General features: G+C 42.5%; 1 protein-coding gene across 6 annotated transcripts in view; it reads left to right on the top strand.

The window, feature by feature from the left end:
• Positions 1-21,694, top strand: part of DCAF12 (DDB1 and CUL4 associated factor 12) — a 145,694-nt gene that overhangs the window by 51,900 nt on the left and 72,100 nt on the right. For all 6 annotated transcript variants that reach the window (XR_004538624.1, XM_033935456.1, XM_033935426.1 and 3 more), the window contains exon 5: positions 16,580-16,773. Coding sequence is in view for 5 of the 6 variants with exons in the window: in XM_033935456.1 (XP_033791347.1) it covers positions 16,580-16,773 (194 nt within the window). In the remaining variant the exon portion in view is untranslated. The remainder of the gene's footprint in view (positions 1-16,579; positions 16,774-21,694) is intronic.

Here is a 21,694-nt window from a genome sequence, read left to right as displayed (position 1 = left end):
AGTCCCCGAATCACATTTGTTCTGTTTGCCAGATGCCATAGTCTGATATTATTCAGCTTTTTTCCTTTTAAAATTTAATTATTTTTGTAGTATTTTCTATAAATAGAGCTTGTCTGCACGGAGCTACTCTCTCACCCAACCATCAGAATTCGCGTCCAAGCCACGCCCCCTGTGGTTTTTTCCAGGTAGGCCCAGAAAGCATAAGATCTCTAAACTATATTGATTATTAAGATTTTTCCATTCAGGGAACCCCGCTTGAGTGGCCTGCTTCAGTTGCAACCATCTAAAACTTTGTGATTTACCAAGACCAAATTTATATTGCAACTGTGAAAAGTCAAGCAGCTTACCATTAGATATAACATCATCTAAAATACGTATACCTGCTATCATCCAATACTTCCAGATGACCTTAAATCCGCCAATTTGAATCTTGGAGTTCAGCCATATAGTTTGATTTGTTGATTTATGTATTGGAATAGGTGTTAAATTACTCACATATCTTAATGTTTTCCATGTATCTACTAATATTCTGTTTTCTTTGTATAACCTAGGCATTTTGATACTGAGAACATGGCATAATCGCAGAAGAGACATGAGTTTCCATTCCAACCACAACCAATCTGGGAGCTTTTCCATGAGCTCTGGGAGGACCCAATACATACCCTGGCGCATAATATAGGATTGATGATACCTATAAAAATTAGGAAAATTTTCCCCTCCCTCTGTAATTGGCTTTTGTAGAGACACTAAAGCAATTCTAGCAATTTTACCCAGCCAAATAAATTTTGTAAGAATAGTATTTAATTTTTTATAAAAAGACCCCTGAAAAAAAACTGGTATCATACCCATTTGATAACAAACCACAGGCAAAATCATCATTTTTATAGTTTGGACTCTCCCCCACCAAGACAAATGTAATGGAATCCATTGCTCACACATTTCTTTAACCTTCTGTAATAGAAATTTTTCATTTACTTTCATTGTTTCTTCCAGCGTGTTTTTTATCCAAATACCTAAATATTTTATTCCTTCATCCTTCAAAAGAAAAGGGAATGAATCCAATAAATTTTTTTTACAATGCACATTAAGTGGAAGAATTTCTGATTTACTCCAATTTATCTTGTATTCGTTCTTACCACAACCTCTGGCAACGCGTTCCAGAACTTAACTATTCTCTTGAGTGAAAAAAATATTTCCTTTTATTGGTTTGATTTTAAAAGTATTTCCCTATAACTTTGAATGTCCCCTAGTCTTTGTAATTTTTGACGGAGTGAAAGTCTGGTGGACTCATGTCTGGACTGTAGGGAGCATGAGGTAACACTTCCCAGTCGTATTTGCGTAGTTTTTCAATGATGACATTCTCTATGTGCGGGCAAGCGTTGTTGTGAAGAATGAGTGGCCCAGCCAAGAGCAACTGAGGTCATGTTTTGTGCATTTTTTGCAAAAAAAATCACAATAATACACTGCTGTGACATTTCTTCCACATGGAACTTTTTCTGTGATGATGATGCCTTCATGATCATAAACAAAAATCATCATTTGTTTGTCTTTTGATTGAGATCATTGAAATTTTTTTGGTCATGGGAAAGATGAAACTCTCCACTTGTCATTGAAAAACTACACGAATATGGCTGGGAGGTGTTACCTCATGCTCCCAACAATTCAGACATGAGTCCACCAGACTTTGACCTATTTCCAAAGTTGAAACAACCTATGAGTGGACATAATTTTGCATTTCTGAAAGAGCTTTCTTCCGCCGGTACCCGAGCCATTCGGCAACTGAACAAAAACGGTGTCTTGGATGGAATAATGAAGCTTCCTAGATGTTGGGACTTGGTCATTGCAAAACAGGGAGACTATGTTGAAGGATTGTAAAGAAATAATTGAAAAAAATGAGAGAGAGAGAGAGAGAGAGAGGGGACTACAAGCCTATATTGCTCTTTGTCAAAGACTTTTCTGATTTTACGTAAATTGCGCATGGCTAGAAATGCTTTATGGGTGGTCTTGTTGACATGGGCTTGCATTGTGCAGCATGTGTCTATTGTTACTCCCAGGAGTTTAAGGGTGGGTTGTATATGGTATTTGGTTGAGTTAATTTCTAGTTCTGTGGTGGAGGGGTTCTTATCCTTTTCGAGGAGTAGAAATTTTGTTTTGTCCGTGTTCAGTTTCAGTTTGTGGTCTGTTATCCATTTTTCCACTGCTTGTAGGGTTTTTTTCCAATTTTTCTGTAGAAGTGGGGTCAGGAGAATCGAAGGGTAGAAGTATGGTGATATCATCAGCGTAGCTGAAAGAGGTTACATTTAGGTTGTCTAGGGTGGAACCCAGAGAGGATAAAAAGAGGTTGAAGAGAGTAGGTGAGAGTGGTGATCCTTGAGGTACCCCGCAAGGGTTGGACCATGGATCTGATTTAAGATTGTTTGATTTAACTCTATAAGATCTGGTTTTAAGGAATCCTTGGAACCAGTTATATACCCTGCCTGAAATCCCTATGGCTTCTAGTGTCTGTAGTAGGATGGTGTGGTCAACCAGATCGAATGCTGCGGATAGATCAAGTTGAATTATCAGCATCCTTCTGCCTTTGCTGAGGTGCTGTCGGGCTGTGTCTAGTAGGGTTACTAGTAGGGTCTCCGTGCTGTGGTTGGATCTGAATCCCGATTGAGAGGGGTGGAGAAGATTGTGGTCTTCCAGGTAATTTGTGAGGTATTGGACAACAAGTCCTTCTATAATTTTAACATATATTGATATTGAGGCGATGGGTCTATAGTTAGTGGGGTTATCTATTAGGCCTTTGTGATCCTTCACAATTGGAGTGATTATGATTTCTCCTAGGTGCTGCGGGAATTGACCTTCAGTGAGAGTAATTTGGATCCATTGCATGAGGCTGGCCCTAAATTTGGGGGTGGCGTTAGTTATCAGATATGAGGGGCAGTGGTTCAGGTCACATGAGGCTTGACTGTATTTTTTTGTAGAGTCGATTCATATCTGTCCAGTTTACTGTAGGGAATTTGGTCCAGATCCTGTCTGCTGCAATGGCTTCCCCTATTGGGGGATTTGTTGTTATCTCGACTAGGTGGGGTCGTGTGTTATTGAAGATAGTCCTGATTGTTATGATCTTGTTTTTGAAGTGGTCTGCGAGTTGGGTGGCTGTTGGTGGGTGCTTTCCTTGAGCTGCTAGGTAAGGTTTGGTGTCGGTGAGGTTTTTTACTAGGTTGAAAAGTTTTTACCAGCTTGGAGTAGTAATCTTTTCTTTTTTCCTTGAGCTTGGTCTTGTATTGTTTGATAAGACTTCTCCATGCTATTTTGGATTGATGTTGGTTATTTTTTTTCCAGTTTCTTTCCATTTGTCTGCAGTACCTTTTGAATATGCATTGAAAGCAGTGCATGCACATAGATCTCATGCATATTCATTGGGGAAGTCCTGAAAACCCGACTGGATTCGGCCCTCAAGGAGGGACTTTGGGGACCCCTGGCCTAGCTTCTTCAGTCATAATGGTAGAGTGCATGATTTCTGTCCATTTGTCCAGCTGGGTGTTGGCTATGGCTCAGATTTTGAGTGCTGTGGATGTCTGGCACAACTGTCCCTACTGCATTTGTTCAGTTTTGATTTTGCTGGGTTGCTGTCCTTCATCTCTTTTTGGGGAGAGTGTTTTTGATTTGGCTGGTCCCTCAGTTCTTTGGGGAGACCATCTGGCCTGCTGACCTGTTCTTTTCAGTATCCCACCCTAATACAGACTGCTTTATTACCTCCCACTCGTCTCTGGATTTATCTGCTGCTGATGACAAAGAAGGAAAAATTAGGTCTTGATAATTTTCTTTCCTTTAGTCACAGCAGATGAATCCAGGGTCCCACCCTATCTGCTTATTTGGTTTCTTGTTTCTTCCATAGGAATAGAGCTTTCTGGCTGCTTTGTATTATACTTCTTGTTGCATTTTGATCTCTGAGCTGTGAGGAAGTGTGTGTGTGTGTGTGTGTGTGGGGGGGGGGGGGGTTCTATGCCCGTCGGTACTCCATGAATTTTCTCCACCTTTGTTTTGAGAAATACTGGCTGGCCAGGGAACGTTCCATCCTATAAGACAGCTCAATTTGGTTCTCTATCTACACCTGCTGGTGGATGAACATAACCCACTTGTCTCTGGATTCATTTGCTGTCACTAAAGGAAAGAAAATTATCAGGTAAGGCATGTTTTTTTTTTTCCATTTTGTGCCAAACATCCTCCTGTCATTTGCCACTGTAAAGAAATGAAAAATGATGACTTGTTCTATGTTAAAAACGTTTTGATATAAGCATTGACTCTATTGGTTATAAGTAGCCCCTTTTTTTAACCTGGGGCCTTTTCATTTGGGACAAATGGAACTACAGTGGTACCTTGGTTTACGAGCATAATTTGTTCCAGAAGCATGCTCGTAAACCAAAATACTCGTTTATCAAAGCAAAGTTCCCCATAGGATATAACGGAGACTCAGACAATTCGTTGCTACTGCTGCCAGTGACCGACATAAACGTAACAGAACTGGGGCTCTGTGGCTCTTTCCACAGCCGAACCAACCTCACTGGGGCATTGCAGCTTTAACTTCTTTTTCGTTCGTTTTGTGCTATGGGTGTCTACCTTCATGCCGGCTTTGGCAGGAGCTCCCTCATACTCTCTGTCACACACTTTTTTTTTTTTAAACTTCTTTATTCATTTTTCCATCAATCAACAAGTTTACAATTTTATACAATATATTATACACAATCACTTGTACATTCTTACCCATATATCTTATCAAGTTGTAAAATATCCCACCCCATCCCCCCCATTTCTATATTTCAATCTTATCATATTCTAACTCTTTCATTATATATTCAATCAATCTTGTATAGGTGCCAAATCATTTGAATATTCCATTAATGGCCCCCAAATCTTTTTAAAATTCTTGTAATTCCCATTCTGTAATGCAATAGCTTTTTCCATTCTATATATATAACACACTGTATTCCACCAAAACATAAAATTCAGACTTGTATAATCTTTCCAGTTCCTAGTTATGTGCTGAATGGCAACTCCTGTTAATATTAACAATAATTTATTATTGGATCCTGAAATTTGACTTTTATATCTCATTGAAGTGCCAAATAAAATTGTATCATAGGACAGGGCGACATGATTTTCTAATAACAAATTAATTTGGGGCCAGATTGACTTCCAGAATACAAGGACAGAAAAAAATTAAATGATCTAACGTCCCTGCTTCTTGCTTACAATGCCAACATCTATTAGATCTAGAATTATCTACTTTCTGTAAACGAACTGGGGTCCAAAACACTCTATGCAACAAAAACAACCATGTTTGTCTCATAGATGCCAACATTGTTGATTTTATTCTCCAAGACCAAATTCGTTGCCATTGAGATGCCGAAATTTGGTGTTTTATCTCAATGCTCCAAATATCCCTCAACCCAGTTTTCTTTTTTTTATTCAAATATTCACTTAATAATTTATACCACTTTGCGGCGTGGTGACCCAAGAAATCCGCCTGAAAGCAAAGGAATTCTAAACTATATTGATTATTAAGAGTCTTCCATTCAGGGAACCCCTCCTGAATAGCCTGCTTCAATTGCAACCATTTAAAACTTTGATTTTTATTCAGACCAAATTTGTGTTGCAATTGTGAAAAACTAAGCAGCGATCCATTTAATATAACATCATTCAAGGTACGAATACCCCCCAATAATCCATTGCTTCCAAACGATTTGCGCTCCGCCAATTTTGATCTTGGAGTTTACCCAAATGGATTGGTGTAAAGATTTAGCAATTGGAATAGGTGACAGGTTACTAACATACCTTAATGTTTTCCATGTGTCAACAAATATTTTATCTTCTCTATATCTTCTAGGTATTTTTATACTAAGCAAATGAACCAAATGAAAAGGAAACAGGAGCCGCCATTCCAAATATAACCAATCTGGGACATTCTCCATGAGCTCTGGGAGGATCCAATACATACCCTGATGTAGAATATAGGCTTGATGATACCTATAAAAATTTGGAAAATTTACCCCTCCCTCCATAATTGATCTTTGTAAAGATATTAAAGCAATTCTTGGTCTTTTACCCAACCAAACAAATTTCGTAAGAATATCATTTAACTTTTTATAGAATGATCCCTGAAAAAAAACTGGTATCATACTCATTTGATAGCAAACTACAGGCAATATCATCATTTTAATAGTTTGAACTCTCCCGCACCATGATATATGCAATGGACGCAGCCACAAGCATCTACCAGGATAAACTTCAGTTCCCGGACTAGTATCCCGTCAGCTGTACCTCTTGGATTTCCGTCGGCCCTTCAGCACCGCCCCGCCTTTCTTGTTTTTCAAGTTATCCGCTCGCTTGCCTTCAGCCGATGAACGATTACTGCCTGCAAGGCCGCAAAAGGACAGCCGGTGTACAGTACGCGAGATAGAGAGGGCCGATTATGCGCAGGCGTGCTTACATCTATTTCCCTCCCTCGCGCATGGAGGCATTTGATCTACGGGAAATGTAGTGTTAATTCCCTCACCGACATTGTGTATGGATTCTAGCTAAAACTACAAGACCAGAATGCCGCGGGCAGCGGTTCCCACGTGCCCCCCGCAGCCAACCCCGAAGCCCTCCCTCTGACATCGCAATGTCAGAGGGAGTATCACCGGGCCAGCCGCAGGAGGCATGTAAGAGCTGCGGCCCCGAGCGAACACCACAACAAGGAGGAGGGTGCCGGCAAGAAGGCAATCATCCAGGGGCGGCAGAGGGAACAAACGCATTGCCCTCGAGTGGGCCACACAGGGCAGCAGGTTGGACACCCTTACTTTGGGACACGCTCGTATAGCGAGTCAAGCTCGGTTTACAAGTCACAGATTTTACAAATGTTTTGTTCGTCTTGCAAAACACACGTAAACCGTGGTACTCGTAAACCGAGGTTTGACTGTAATTTACCATAATTTTTGTTTTTAAAGATTCTTTTGATTTGTATTGGCTCCATGTAAGTCCCTCTTCAATAGAAAAGAATATCCTTAAACTTTTTTCTTCTGTTAACTGTTCTGTTGCCATTCTTAGGCCATGTGATTATATGTCACATTACATTTTTTTCTTGTTTTCTGTGAAAATTTATATAAATGAATTTAAATACATCAAACTATGATAGTTTTTTGCCTTTTACCTTTTAACTGACATGTTCTAATCAGGAAATAAAAGTAATTTTTTCTACCTTTGGTCATTTTGTTTTTCTAATTGTTGTCCAAAGCTCTGGTTTGTTTTTCTCCATCTTTTTAATTGTTGTTCTTTTTTTCTCTCTTTTCCTTTCAGCTTAACATTTTTTTCTGCCGCTGCCCAGATTGAAATTGGATTTTGTTATTCAGGCTTCAATTTCCCTGTTTTTCATCTACCTATAGCTTTTCATCTCTTTACTTCATCCCGACTCCTATACCCATTTCTTTTATTCCCCGGGCTTTCAGTAACTGTCTTCTATCCCCCTTTATATCCAGCATCGTCCCTCTCTCTCACCAGTCCTCCATCCAGCGCTGCCCTTCGTGTTTACCCTTACATCTTTATTCCCCTGGCCACTGCTGCATCACCAGACCAGTAGCAGCAGTGACAAAACACCCTAAAGCAGTCTATGTATATACACTGTTGGATCTGCTGGTCCTCTGTCTTCTCTGGCATCAGCTTCTGTTCTGGGATAGGGGACTTGTAGAGCAGATAGTACATGTATAGAGACTACTTTAGATTGTTTTGGAAAAGCAGCAGCAGAGGTTGGTGTGGGTAGGGATGAGATAGGGTGAGGAAGGTCTGCTACATGTCCTCTCGAGGTCTTGCATACTCCTTGGGGTATGCATACCGTCTGTTGAGAATTTCTGTTTTAGTAGACCTAAAAAATCAATAAAGGGTACATTTAAGAATTTGGAGAAAATTTTTCCAGATTGATGGGATAGACTTTTTTTATTTTTTTTTTAGAAGAATAATTTATTTGTTGGAATGTGTTTTTTTGCTACTCAACATAATTTACTTCTGTTGGTCTCTTCTATGGCTTACTTTTAAGAACACGTAGGGCATTTTTTTATGTAAGCAGCATATTAATGAAACTAAATATCCAGAATTTTCCTGATGTCATCAAGAAGGCTTCAGGTACATAGGAGGATGGGGAAATACATGGAAGGACAAGAAGCTATATTGCACTGATGGGCTACATATTACTACAGCAGGAAAAAGAAACCTTGCCGAGAAATTTAGATAATATGTTTCTAGGCATTTAAACTAAAAGGTGGGGGTGGTTTATGTACGTAGGACAATTATAGAGACTACCCCCGGCAAAAGAAAAGATGTGATAGTAGTAAAGATTGTAACATAAACAATATCAGCAACTCATTTCTTAGCATTGCAACGGAAAGTGAAACGAAACAAAAATCTATATGAAAAAGGAGATTACCGCTGAAAAATAGCTGGAAAGCGATGACCACAAATGCTCGCAGTCTAAGCAACAAAGTTCATGATCTGCAAGCCCTGATGTTAGAGGCAGATCTAGATATTGTCGCTATCACAGAGACATGGTTCAGTGAATCACATGGATGGGATGCAAACATACCGGGATATAATCTTTTTAGGAAGGACAGAGATGGTCAAAAAGGTGGAGGAGTAGCTCTCTATGTAAAGATCAATATCCAAGCGAGCGAAATGCAAGGACCTGGGGAGAGGAAGAAGCGATATGGATCGCTCTGGAAAGAGAAGATGGAACTTCTATCTACGTGGGTGTAGTCTATAGACCTCTGACTCAGTTGCAGCAAATTGATAAGGATCTGATGGTGGATATCCAAAGGTTTGGAAGGAAAGAGGAGTGCTGCTGTTAGGAGATTTCAACCTGCCGGAGGCGGACTGGAATGTTCCATCTGCGGAATTGGCAATAGACCTGATGGGCCGCCGCAGGAGCAGGCCGCTGGGCAAGATGGACCTCTGGTCTGCCTCAGCGGAGGCAACTTCTTATGTTCTTAAGAGGCTCTGCTCAGACAAATGGTGACGGAATCCACGAGGGAAAAAGCGATATTGGATCTGGTCCTCACAAATGGAGAGAGTATCTCTAATGTTCGAGTGGGTGCTCACCTGGGAAGTAGCGATCATGAAACGGTTTGGTTTGATATAACGGCTAAAGTGGAGAGCGGCTGCACAATACTTAATATCCTAGATTTCAAGCGTACGGACTTTAATGAAATGGGAAAGTACCTGAAGAAAGAGCTGTTAGGATGGGAGGACATAAGAGAAGTGGAAAGACATTGGTCTAAGCTGAAAGGAGCGATAAAAATGGCTAAGGACCTTTATGTGAAGAAATTAAATAAAAACAAGAGAAGAAGGAAGCTGATATGGTTCTCCAAACGAGTGGCGAAGAAAATAAAGGCGAAAGAGTTGGCGTTCGTGAAATATAAAAAAAAAACCCAAGAAGAGGAGTGCAGAAAGGACTACAGGGGGAAACTGAAAGAAGCCAAGAGAGAGATACGTCTGGCGAAAGTACAGGTGGAAGAACAAATGGCTAAAAATGTGAAAAAGGGAGACAAAATTTTTTTCAGATATATTAGTGAAAGGAGCCACCTCTCCCGACCCCGGAACTATATTATCTGCTTTTTTCTGCCTACTGTTGCCCTAGAGGCCCGAATTTGCTTTTGCTGGCTGGGACAGGTTGCAGGATTCCTGCTGTTCTCATTTTCTGCTGGGATGACACGTTATGCCGACAAAAATCTCGAAGGCTGCTAAAAGCCAGAGGCCCATTGAGTCCTTCTAAGATGGCGGCGACACTGTCCCCTGCACGAGTACAACTAAGCCCGACGATCACACTGCCTGCCGATGAGGAGTTTAAAAAGCTTCTCACGGCTTTCCTGGATGACAAACTTACCCGGCTGCAGACTACTGTTGATGGCATAAAAGACACAGTAGAGAAGCAGGCCACCCTTATCCAGCACGTGAAAGATGGTAGCTACAGGGGAATATTTAGTCTCCCTGGATTTAATGGAGGCCTATCTGCACCACATTCTGGGGAGACATTTCCAGTTCTTCTCCCTCCCCTTTGGTTTGGCAACAGTACCATGTACATCCACCAAGGTGATGGTTGTGGTAATGGCAAGGCAAGGCAAGAATACAGTTGCATATGTACTTGGACAATTGGTTGGTCAGAGCCCTGTTCAAGTCAGAGAGAGAAAAAGCAGTGGAGGAAGCAGTCCAACTGCTGCAGAACCTGGGTTGGATATTCAACTTCTGGAAGAGCCTCTTAGTACTATCACAATCCCTAGAGCAGGGGTGCCCACACTTTTTGGGCTTGCAAGCTACTTTTAAAATGACCAAGTCAAAATGATCTACCAACAATAAAATTTTTAAAAACACAAAGCACACTGTACGCAGAGAAAATGTTAATTATCATTTATATTCTGGGTTTTTTTTTTCAAAGAGATCAAGGCAGATGACTTTATGCAATGTCACTTCAGTAACAACCATACAAAAATAGACAATAGCGGGTTTTAGCGCAGGGAGCTGCGCTGAATGCCCTGCGCTGCTCTCAATGCTCATAGGCTCCCTGCGCTAAAAAACGCTATTGTGGTTTAGTAAAAGGGGGCCATAGTGCAAATTATAGACTGCAGATTTAAATTCTCAAAATGGCCACATTTTGATCACTAAATTGAAAATAAAATCATTTTTACTACCTTTGTTGTCTGGACATTATTCAAATCTTGTTTGTCTCAGGCTCTGGTTGTCTTCTGATAACTCACTTGCCAGGGTCTCCTGCCCATTTGTTGTTTTCTTCTTTCACCATGCTAACCATCCATCTTCCATCTCTGTCCAACCCTTCTGTTTCCCTTCCCTCCCCCCAAGTCTGGCATCTTTCCTTTTTTTCATCACCATCCACAGATCCACCTGTTCTCAACTACCCTTTCATCCTTCATCTCTCCCTCCTTCCCCACCCCCAGGGTCCACCATCTCTCCATTTCTCTTCCCAATTACCTTCCTATCCAGTATCTCTATTCCTCCCTCCATACCATCCCTTGTTTCCAACTTCTTCCCTGTCTGTTCCTTCCCTCCCTAAATCCCATTGTCTACCATATCTCTCCCTCTCCTCTATTTTTAAGACCCATTATTTCTTTTCCCCAAAGTCCGGCATATGTACGTCTCTTTGAACCCCTTCTCTCCCTCCCTCCATGTACTTCTACACCAGGGCCCCCAGAAAAAGAAATGTACATGTTTCACTTTACACCCCCCTCCCCCGAAGGCCTGACCCCCCCGTTGAAGGTCTGCACATTCCCCCCCAAAGGTTGACTCCCCCCCCTGAAGGCCTGCACTACCCCTTGAAGGACTGCACCCCCCCCCCTCCCGAAGGCCTGCCCTCCCCACATCCATTTACCTAATTCCAGCGGAGAGCAGTCTGCAGAGAGGATCGCTGGTACTTTAGCGATCCTTGCAGGTTGCCATAGGCCTCAGGAGCTGTCTTCCCTCTGCCCCAATCCTGTCTCTGACTCAGAGGAGGGGCAGGACCAGGCAAAGGGAAGACCTGAGGCCTATGGCAACCTGCAAGAATTGCTAAAGTACCACCTGCCACCGGCTGTCTCCCATTCGTCCCCTTTGGAGATCCCCACAGGAACAAGGAAGTTAAATTAATAGAATACTTAGGCACAGGAAAACAAAGAAATGCAGAAGAGACATACCTCCAAGAACTGCCCCCATGTGTCACAATGCTCATTAGAGGAACTGAATAAAAGACGAGTACAATGGATTTAGAAGGGGTGCACAGCCGGCCAGGTCCGGGTCATCCTGCCCTTCCTTTCCCCCGGTCCGCGCTCTGGGCTTGCGCCTGCCTGGTCCCGCACCAACGCTCGAATGGTGCCGTCAACTCCTGCGAGTCTGGCGATAACCAACAGCACCATTTGGTCGGCGGTACAGGACCAGGCAGGTGCGAACCCCGAGCGCGGACCGGGGGAAAGGAAGGGCAGGAGGACCGGACGGCTGTGCATCCCTCCAAGCCGTGGGGCGGGGGCGGACTGTCCCCCCCCCCCCCCCCGGTACGCCACTGATTGGGAGGCCGATTTTGGGGGTTTTAAAATTGTATATCGGGCAGCACTAGGCCTCGGCTCTTACCTCAATCATTACAGGCGCTTCTATTTCTTGTGGTGCGCTGAGCTCCATCCCCCACCGACCCTTCACCCCGCCCTTCCAGCACTCTGATTGGCCGGCGTTCTTCAAGAGGCGGGCCAATCAGGATGGGAAAAAAAAGAAGGGAAGAAGGGAACCCGCTCTGCGATCGACTGGGGTCGCCTGAGCGAACGACCTGTCGATCGCGATCGACGTGTTGGGCACCCCTGCCCTAGAGTATTTGGGAATATGTTTCAATATAGCAGAAGGTCATGGTTTTCTTCCCGAGCCAAGCAACCATAGATGTGGTTATTTGGGCAAAGCCTTATATGTGCCCACTCCAGGACACCCTGTTGTCACATTGGTGCCCGCAAAGATTCTCTTTAGATGTACCTGGACTGGATGGAGGAAGCATGACACAGCTTGTGTTGGGGGTCTTTGGTCAAAATCTCTGTTGCAGCATGCCCTTCCAGATAGCTTTGTGGGAGATTCTGACTACAGATGCCATACTTTATGGCTGGGGGGCTCGTTGCAATGGCCATTCAGTTTTAAGGATGATGGACTACCTCTCAAAGGAAATGGTCAGGAAACAGACTGGAGCTGAGAACCAACCGGTTGGCATTACAGACCTTAGGGAAATTTCTGGAAGGCAAAGCCATCAAAGTGTGTTTAGACAATGCAAATGTTGATCAGCAGGGAGGCACCAGAAGTGCTCCATTAAGACTGGAGGCCCAGTTGTTCCATTGGGCAGAGATCCATCTTTTGGTGATCTCTGTGGTTCATGTAGCGGGGTGGAGAAATGTACAAGCTGACAATCTCAGCCAGAATACTTTGAACTCGGGAGGAGTGGCCGTTGTCCTGGGCTGCCTTTCAAAGCATTGTGCAACATTGGGGATGAGAGGTCGCTCTGGTGGCTTCAGCAGTGAATAAGAAACATACAACTGTGGCTGGAGAAAGAGCTGCTGTACTACTACTACTTCTACTACTACTACTAGGGATTGGTCATTCTGGTAGCACCGAATTGACCAAGATGGCCTTGGTATGCTGATCTAGTGCATTGGCAGAGAGACAAAAGGTCTCAAATTACTTGTCACAGGGTCCAGTACCCATGGAATATCTGAAACATTTTGGTCTTACAATATGGCTCTTGACCGTACAGCTTTAGCCCAGAAACGGTATTTGGAGATGGCTATTGCTGCTCTCCTTGGAGCTAAGAAGCCAGTGACAGTTGCAGCATATGCTAAGGCTGGGAAGAAGTGTTTACTTTGATGCGCTAAGGGACAGTGTATACAGTATAGTCAGATGGATTAGTATGGCAGTTTTGTCATCGTACATGGGCTGTGGTAAATAGTCACCAGTATCTTTGAGAGCACATTCCATGAGAGACTGGAAGCCCTGAATATGTATACCCTAGAGCAGTGATTCCCAACCCTGTCCTGGAGGAACACCAGGCCAATCGGGTTTTCAGGCTAGCCCTAATGAATATGCATGAGAGAGATTTGCATATGATGGAAGTGATAGGCATGCAAATTTGCTTCATGCATATTCATTAGGGCTAGCCTGAAAACCCAATTGGCCTGGTGTTCCTCCAGGACAGGGTTGGGAACCACTGCCCTAGAGGAAAGGAGAGACAGGGGAGATATGATTCAGACGTTCAAATACTTGAAGGGTATTAACGTAGAACAAAATCTTTTCCAGAGAAAGGAAAATGGTAAAACTAGAGGACATAATTTGAGGTTGAGGGGTGGTAGATTCAGGGGCAATGCTAGGAAATTCTACTTTACGGAGAGGGTAGTGGATGCCTGGAATGTGCTCCCGAGAGAGGTGGTGGAGAGTAAAACTGTGACTGAGTTCAAAGAAGCGTGGGATGAACACAGAAGATTTAGAATCAGAAAATAATATTAAATATTGAACTAGGCCAGTTACTGGGCAGACTTGCACGGTCTGTGTCTGTGTATGGCTGTTTGGTGGAGGATGGGCAGGGGAGGGCTTCAATGGCTGGGAGGGTGTAGATGGGCTGGAGTAAGTCTTAACAGAGATTTTGGCAGTTGGAACCCAAGCACAGTACCGGGGAAAGCTTTGGATTCTTGCCCAGAAATAGCTAAGAAAAAAAAAATAAATAAAATTTAAATTGAATCAGGTTGGGCAGACTGGATGGACCATTCGGGTCTTTATCTGCCGTCATCTACTATGTTACTATGTAAGTGTAGCTTCTTCATGAGCGGAAGCCCAAGCGATCCTACCTGAGGAGATTTACAGAGGGGCTACATGGTCCATACTTCATACCTTTACAGAGTTTTATAGAATGGATGTAACAGCTTAAAAGGATGTCTTTTGGGTCCTCAGTGTTAAGGGCAGCCTCATCTGTACCACCCTAGATTCTAGGGACTGCTTTGGTATGTCCCACTGGTCAGGACTCGTATGCCCTGTGTAACAGAAGGGAAGATTAGATTCTTACCTTGATAATCTTCTTTCTGTTAACATGATATACGAGTCCTGATACCCCACCCTGTTAGTGTAATTATTTACTTGCTTAATGGCTCAGACAAGTATGTCTGTCCAGAACTTGAGATATTCTCATGCCAATCAGACATTATGAATACAATGGCATGGTATTGTTACAAATGCAATTGAGTATAGAAGCTCCATAAATGTTGGTGCTGGTTGCACTCAGAGATGGATTGATTATTCCACTTTATTTTATATAATGTTTATGTTCAAATCTATTTTATTAAGCAATAGTAAATACAACAGCAATAGAAAACATGGTATACTTTTTCATCTGACAACCGCGGAGGACTGGACTCTGATGTCCTCCCCGATCAATCAACACCCCCACCCCACTGAAAGAAACCCCCAGCCCCCCACCCTCCCCTCCCCATCCCCCCAAAGATACATACAACTCTCAAGCAGGGAACATCAGTGGCAAATAGAAGCACAGATTCAAAGGTGGAGCCTGTTCAAGATACGGCTACGACTCTCAGGGGTCAAAATGTTCAAGTACGGAGTCCAAGTGGTAACAAAGTCTCTGCTCCTGTAACGAGAGGAACAAGCCAAACGGGCCTCCCAGCCCATAAGTTCATGAAGGCGATTCCTCCAATGCCAAAAGGAGGGGGGCTCAGGAGAAAGCCAGCAACATAAAATACATTTCTTCCCCAAAATGAAACATTTACTAAGAAATAATTTTTCAGAAGAAGTGTACATGTGTAACATAGAAAGCACTGAGACGGGCACAGGTGTCTGCAACAAGCCCTGTAAAAATGAGGCCAGCGCCTTCCAAAAGGCCTGAATCCCCTTACAGCTCCAAATACCATGAAAGTAAGAATTAACCTCCACCGAACAGCGGATGCATAACTGAGTGCCAATACAACCCATATAGTAAGCCTGACTCTGGGAAGCATAGGCCCGCAGGACAGTGCAAAAGTGACATTCACGTAATTCAGCACTATGTACCAAGCTCGCAGTACGTTTCAGGATTTTTAACAAAAAATTGTCCCCCAAGTCCCTGCCCAAGTCCCGCTGCCAAGCCTCCAGAATACCAGGAAAAACCCTAGGCGGGCGAAGATTCATGATCCGGCCATGAAAAACAGAAATAGAGACCCTAGTATCAGGGTCTGCAGTCAAAAAAGTACCTAGCCGGGATTTTATATAATGTTTTAATTAACATTGTCCATTATACTTATTACAGAGCAGAACAGAAATGTCTTGTTAGGGAAGCTCCCCATATCTCCCTCTTTATTGTAGTGGTGTTATCGACTGCTTTGGTACAAACTGAAGAGAAGCAGTACAGCCCACCGAGGAAGGAGGCGGAGCTGAAGAAAAAATGTATGATTCCTTCAACAGCTCGTGATTGAGGGACGTTAACCCACTTGTTAAAGTTATGTAAAGTTATGTACGTAAAGTTATGTAAAGTTATGTACGAAAAGTTAAGTAAAGTTAGGTTTGCAAAGTTTGTAAAGTTATACAAATAATTGTATTGTCATCGCCTGGAAATGTCCAGCCATCTTCTAATGTAATCCGCTTAGAACCGCAAGGCACAAGCGGAATAGAAATCACTAATGTAATGTAATGTAATGTATGTTTTGTTAACAGAAGATTATCAAGGCAAGAACCTAGGGCCTGTTTTACAAAGCTGAGCTAGCGGCTGCTGTGCGGTAATGGCCCCGAAGCCCATAGAGATTTAAAGGTTTCGGGGCTGTTGCTGTGCGGCAGCCGCTAGTGCGACTTTGTAAAACAGGCTGCAAATCTTCCCTTAAATTATGAAATACTGAAATTCAAAATTGTGTCCACAGATTGGATGCTCTAGTGCCATGAACATTGCAACGAGTTATAACATGAGAGTTCAGCTGCTAGAAATCCAGTATAGTTTGCTGCTATGGTACTGTTGCTGCTATGGTACTGTTGAGCAGAAACTCTTATGTAATAAAAATGGGACAAATGTGTTTTTTTTTAAATTTAGGTTCACGAGATGGCTCAATGGGCCTATGGGAGGTGACAGAAGATGTGCTGAGTAAAACAGATGCCAGGCACAGCCTTGCTAGAGTCCCTGTCTATTCTCACATCGCACACACTGCCTTGAAGGATATTCCAAAGGAGAACACCAATCCTGATAACTGCAAGGTCCGAGCCCTGGCGTTCAACAATAAGAACAAGGTGAGTAATGATGATATTAAGTGACTTGTACTTTTAAGACAGTGACTAAAGGTGTCTGCTTCTGAATTCTGCCTGCTTTGGTTATCTTTTAGTGGTATCTTGCCTAATAATCTTAACTGTTAGGTACTCCAGACTGAACATAGGTGCTTCGACTTCAAAGGCAACCATTGTGTGCTGGCTAAAAGAGGGCATTTCTTGATTATGTTCTGTTGGGCAAGTCTCCACTGGCAGCCCTCTAGGTGCACTTCATGTAGGCTGTTTGTACATCTTAAGTGGAGTTGCACACTTTTTCTCTTGATCTGTTGGTTGACAACATGGTCGTTGTTCCACACCTACTCAAAGCATTATCGCTTGGATATTTTGACCAGGATGGTAGATGAGTGAAACAGTCTCCTGGAAGAAGTGGTGGAGGCAGAGATTGTCTGAATTCAAGAAGGCATGGGATAGACACGTGGGATCTCTTAGAGAGAGGAAGAGAGAATGGTTACTGTGGAAGGGCAGACAAGATGGTCCATTTGGCCTTTATCTGCCATTATGTTTCTGTTTCTATCTGGAGCATTGGCTACTGTCTCAGGAATCCATCTTCAGGAATATACTATTTAGGGATTCCTCTGTTGATGTAATAGAAGGAAAATTTGTCTTACCTGATCACTTTCTTTCCTTAATTGCAAGAGGTGAGTTTTATTTTTCTGCTCTGTATTGCTTTCTCTATTATTATTATTATTATTTTTCTTCCAGTTCAGGTTCTGGGGTTCTGGTTGATTTCTTCAAAGTTAAAATGAGAAAGTAGATTTTTCTGGTTCATGTTCCTGTTGCTGCTTTGTTAGTGAAATACTGGTTAGCTGAGGCAACAACAGTTCTATATGTTGGTGCACAGCTTTGTCTCCACCTTCTGGTAGACAGACATAACCCAAGGATTTATCTGTTGTGATTATGTTTAATGTTGGTTTTTTATTATGTATGTTTGCTTAATTATGTATGTGCCTTCTTAGTTTTTAAGCGGGCTATAAGTTTTTTAAATGAATGAATGATCAGGTAAGACATTGATCTTTCCATTTCATCAGGCTTTCTCTGACTAGGATGGATAGAAATGTTTGGTGAATGGCATGTTTTTCTTCCTATTTTCTTTTTTTTTATTATTTAATTTTTTTATTGAAATTCAAACAAGGAGTAATAAAATTATATAAGCAATAAAACACAGAAAATTCAGCGGCGAACCAACACCGCTGAATACAAAATCCACATTAACAATATATAAACATCCACAATAATAATAACAATAAATATGCCCAAAAACTCGGCTCAAATCCACTCCTCCCCCCACTATCAAATACACAATAGGATCGAGATCTCTACATAGTCCTATACATTCAATAATTTCAATTTCTTAATAATAGTAGTCCAGGTTTATAATGATTATTGATAATACCCTCGACGCTTAGCTACATAAATTTCCATCTTCCCTAACATTGAGAGCTTTACTCTCCATTCCTATTCATCTGGTACCAGGGACTATTTCCAATAAGCAGCTATGAGGCATTTAATCGCCGCTAGCCCCATGCGTAATAGGCGTGTTTGCCATTTTGTCACACAAATAGTAGATAAACCCCAGTAAGCAACATTGAGGAGTGTTGGGGACCGGAACCCCCAGTAAGTGGGACAAAGAATTCACTACAATGGTCCAACAAGGTATTAACACAGGACAATCCCACCATATATGAAGAAAACTACCTTCAGCATTGTGACAACGCCAACAACAAGCTGAGATCTGAAGGTACATCTTGTGAAGACGTTCTGGGGTATAGTACCAGCAACTCAACACTTTATAAGCATTTTCCTGGATTAATGCACAAACGGATACTCTACCCACCTCAGCACAAATAATATTCCACTCTTTAACAGTAAAAATGCAATGTAAATCCCTCTCCTTGTGTTGTCGGTAAATCAAATTAGGAATTTCTCTCCCCTGTAGATATTTATATATAACAGAGATGGTCCTGGGCACCTTCTGCAATGTCACTCATAATTGTTCTAAATGTTCAGTTTCAAAAAACAATGTTTTATCCCAACCCTGAGCCCCCAAGTAATATTTCACTTGCACGTATGCCAGATAATCCCCCGATTTTACCCCTGGAATGCGTAGTAAGGCTTCAAATGAGATTAAAGTCCCTGTATGTAAAAAATCTCATAAGGTGGTCAACCCAATCTGTCCCCATCTTTCAAATACTGGATTAGTTTTACCCACCAAAAATTGGGGTTCATCCCTCAATGAGGCCAAGGTAGAAAAGGCCACCCCATGGTTGCATTCCTTCCTCAAATTACCCCACAATGTAAGTAAGTGCAATATATAGGGATTATCAGTTTCCAGTTTCCACTGTCGAATCGTCTGCGAAGACCAAAGCCCAGTAGACAATCTATGTTGAGGTATCAGGGACTGCTCTAACAACACACCCCACTTGTGTGGATTCAATTCCCATTCCAATAACATCCGTAGTTGCGCTGCTTGATAATACCATCTAATATTGGGAACCCCTTTACCGCCCCGAGTTCTATCTGCCCACATCACCCTCTGAGAGATTCTAGGCATTTTATTTGCCCAGATAAACTTTCTAAACTGACTGTAAAAACATAAACAGTCGAGTGGGCAAAGGAATAGGAAGAGTCTGAAATAAAAATAATAACCAGGGTAACATATTCATCTGGAGGACAGCAATACGTCCCTCCCATGAAAGCCATAGCCCATTCCAACGTTGTAAGTCCGCCTGAATTTTCCGAAGAATCGGTCCATAATTAGCCTCATATAAAGTATCCGAGTCCATTGATAAATAGATACCCAAGTATTTAATACCCTTGGATGTCCATTTAAATGGAAATAGGCACTGAAAATCAACAACCTGTAATGGCCAAAAGTAAGATTCATTATTTCAGTCTTATCTAAGTTAATCTTAAACCTGTACACTTCTCCATATTCCTTGAAGATTTGTAACAAGGGTCCCACAGAACGATCTGGGTCTCCCATGTACAAAAGAATATCGTCGGCAAATAAGACTATACGATGTTCAATGCCGTCTACCTGAATCCCCTTCAGTCGAGGATGATTTCGAATAAATACCGCCAATGGTTCTATGGATAAAGCAAAAAGTAATGGGGAAAGCGGGCAGCCCTGTCGAGTACCCCGTGCAATGGAAAAAAATTCAATATAGATCTGATTGATCCGAAGACATGCCTGAGGCTCCCGATATAGTGCTCGAACCCAAGCATTAAAGAGTCCCCGCAATCCCACCTTTTCCATAACAGCCCACAAGAAATCCCAAGATACCCAATCAGAGGCTTTCTCAGCATCGATTGCCATCAATACTGCCTGTTCCTGGTTCCTCCTCACATGCCACATCAAATGTAAGGTACATCGAATGTTGTCACCCACTTGCCTCTGTTGTATAAAACCAGATTGATCCATGTAAATCAAGCTGGGAAGAAGCTTACCCAGATGTACAGCTATAACTTTTGCTATAATTTTAACATCTACATTCAACAGGGAAATAGGTCTATACAAACTACAACTTAACGGATCCCTCCCAAGTTTCAGAAGGATTGCTATACTCGCTTCCCCCATGGAATCCGACAAGCGACCCCCTTCCGAGACCCCATTTATTATACGTACTAACAATGGGGCCACCTGTGGTCTAAATTTCTTATAAAAGCGGCTCGTATAGCCATCTAGTCCCGGGGATTTACCAGATTTTACACCCCAAATGACCCCCATTACTTCCCCCAATGTGACGGGTTCATTGAGCAACTTCCGATCATCAGGAGACAGCTTCGGCAGATCTACCTTGTCTAGAGAACGATGTACCCCAACATTTTTCCCGCTCTCATCAAGACTATACAATTGTCGATAATATTCTAAAAAGGAATTACCTATATCTTTATCTGTGACCTGAACCCGCTCCCCACTGTCTCGAATCACTGTAATAGATGTCTTTGCCTGTTTAATTTTAATATAACGAGCTAATTGGGCACTACATTTATTACTATGCTCATACTTATAAGACCGAAAGCGCTCTTGCACATAATTAAACTCTTCCATATGAAGTTGCAACAACTCCCCCCCATATCTGACACAATTGCACCAGCGTATGGGGGTCTGATGTACTCTTGTGCAACATCTCCAAGGAGAGTAAGCGTTCCCGTAAGCATAGCTGGGCTCGAGTTCGTCGATGTTTAAGTCGAGCTCCCCACTTGATAAAAACACCCCGCAAAACGGACTTTAAGGCATCCCATAGAATCCCATCCGACACATCCCCCGTATTATTAAACTCCAGATAATTATCTATGCTACGGAGAATCTCCTCTTCCACCTCTGGGGTATTAAGTAGAGAATCATTAAGCCTCCAGTAGCCTCCCCCAGATATCACCCCAGTACATTCCACCCACACTGGAGCATGATCAGACACCTGAATACTCCCAATCTCAGCCCCCCTAACCTTTCTCCATTGATTCCTATGGGTCCAGAGTCCATCTATCCTAGTATAGGTTTGTTGCGCATGAGAGTAATGAGTATAATTACACTGGGTCCCATGCAGAAGGTGTCAACAGTCTACCAATCCCAAGGAATACATAAATGCCCGAAAAACCCGAGTATGCCCCCTTTAGAATGATCCAGTCACCCATTTGGAAACACATTAAAATCTCCCCCCAAAAGTATCACCCCCCTGAAGGAATAATAGCAGCTCACACTGCAGTGACCGATAAAACTCAGTTTGGGCAGTATTGGGGCCATAGATATTCACTATCGTCACTCTTTGCCCCTGTAAAGTCCCTCTCAACGCCAAGCATCTCCCCTGAGGGTCCCGATATACCTGCTCAATAACCAAACCAAAACCATTTTTTACCAAAATTGCAATCCCTCCCTTTTTCCTAA

This window comes from Geotrypetes seraphini, chromosome 1, assembly GCF_902459505.1.
Source record: "Geotrypetes seraphini chromosome 1, aGeoSer1.1, whole genome shotgun sequence".
Taxonomy (NCBI): Eukaryota; Metazoa; Chordata; class Amphibia; order Gymnophiona; family Dermophiidae; genus Geotrypetes; species Geotrypetes seraphini.
Note: the sequence above shows the minus strand (reverse complement) of the source record. Positions and strands in the feature narration are given on the sequence as shown.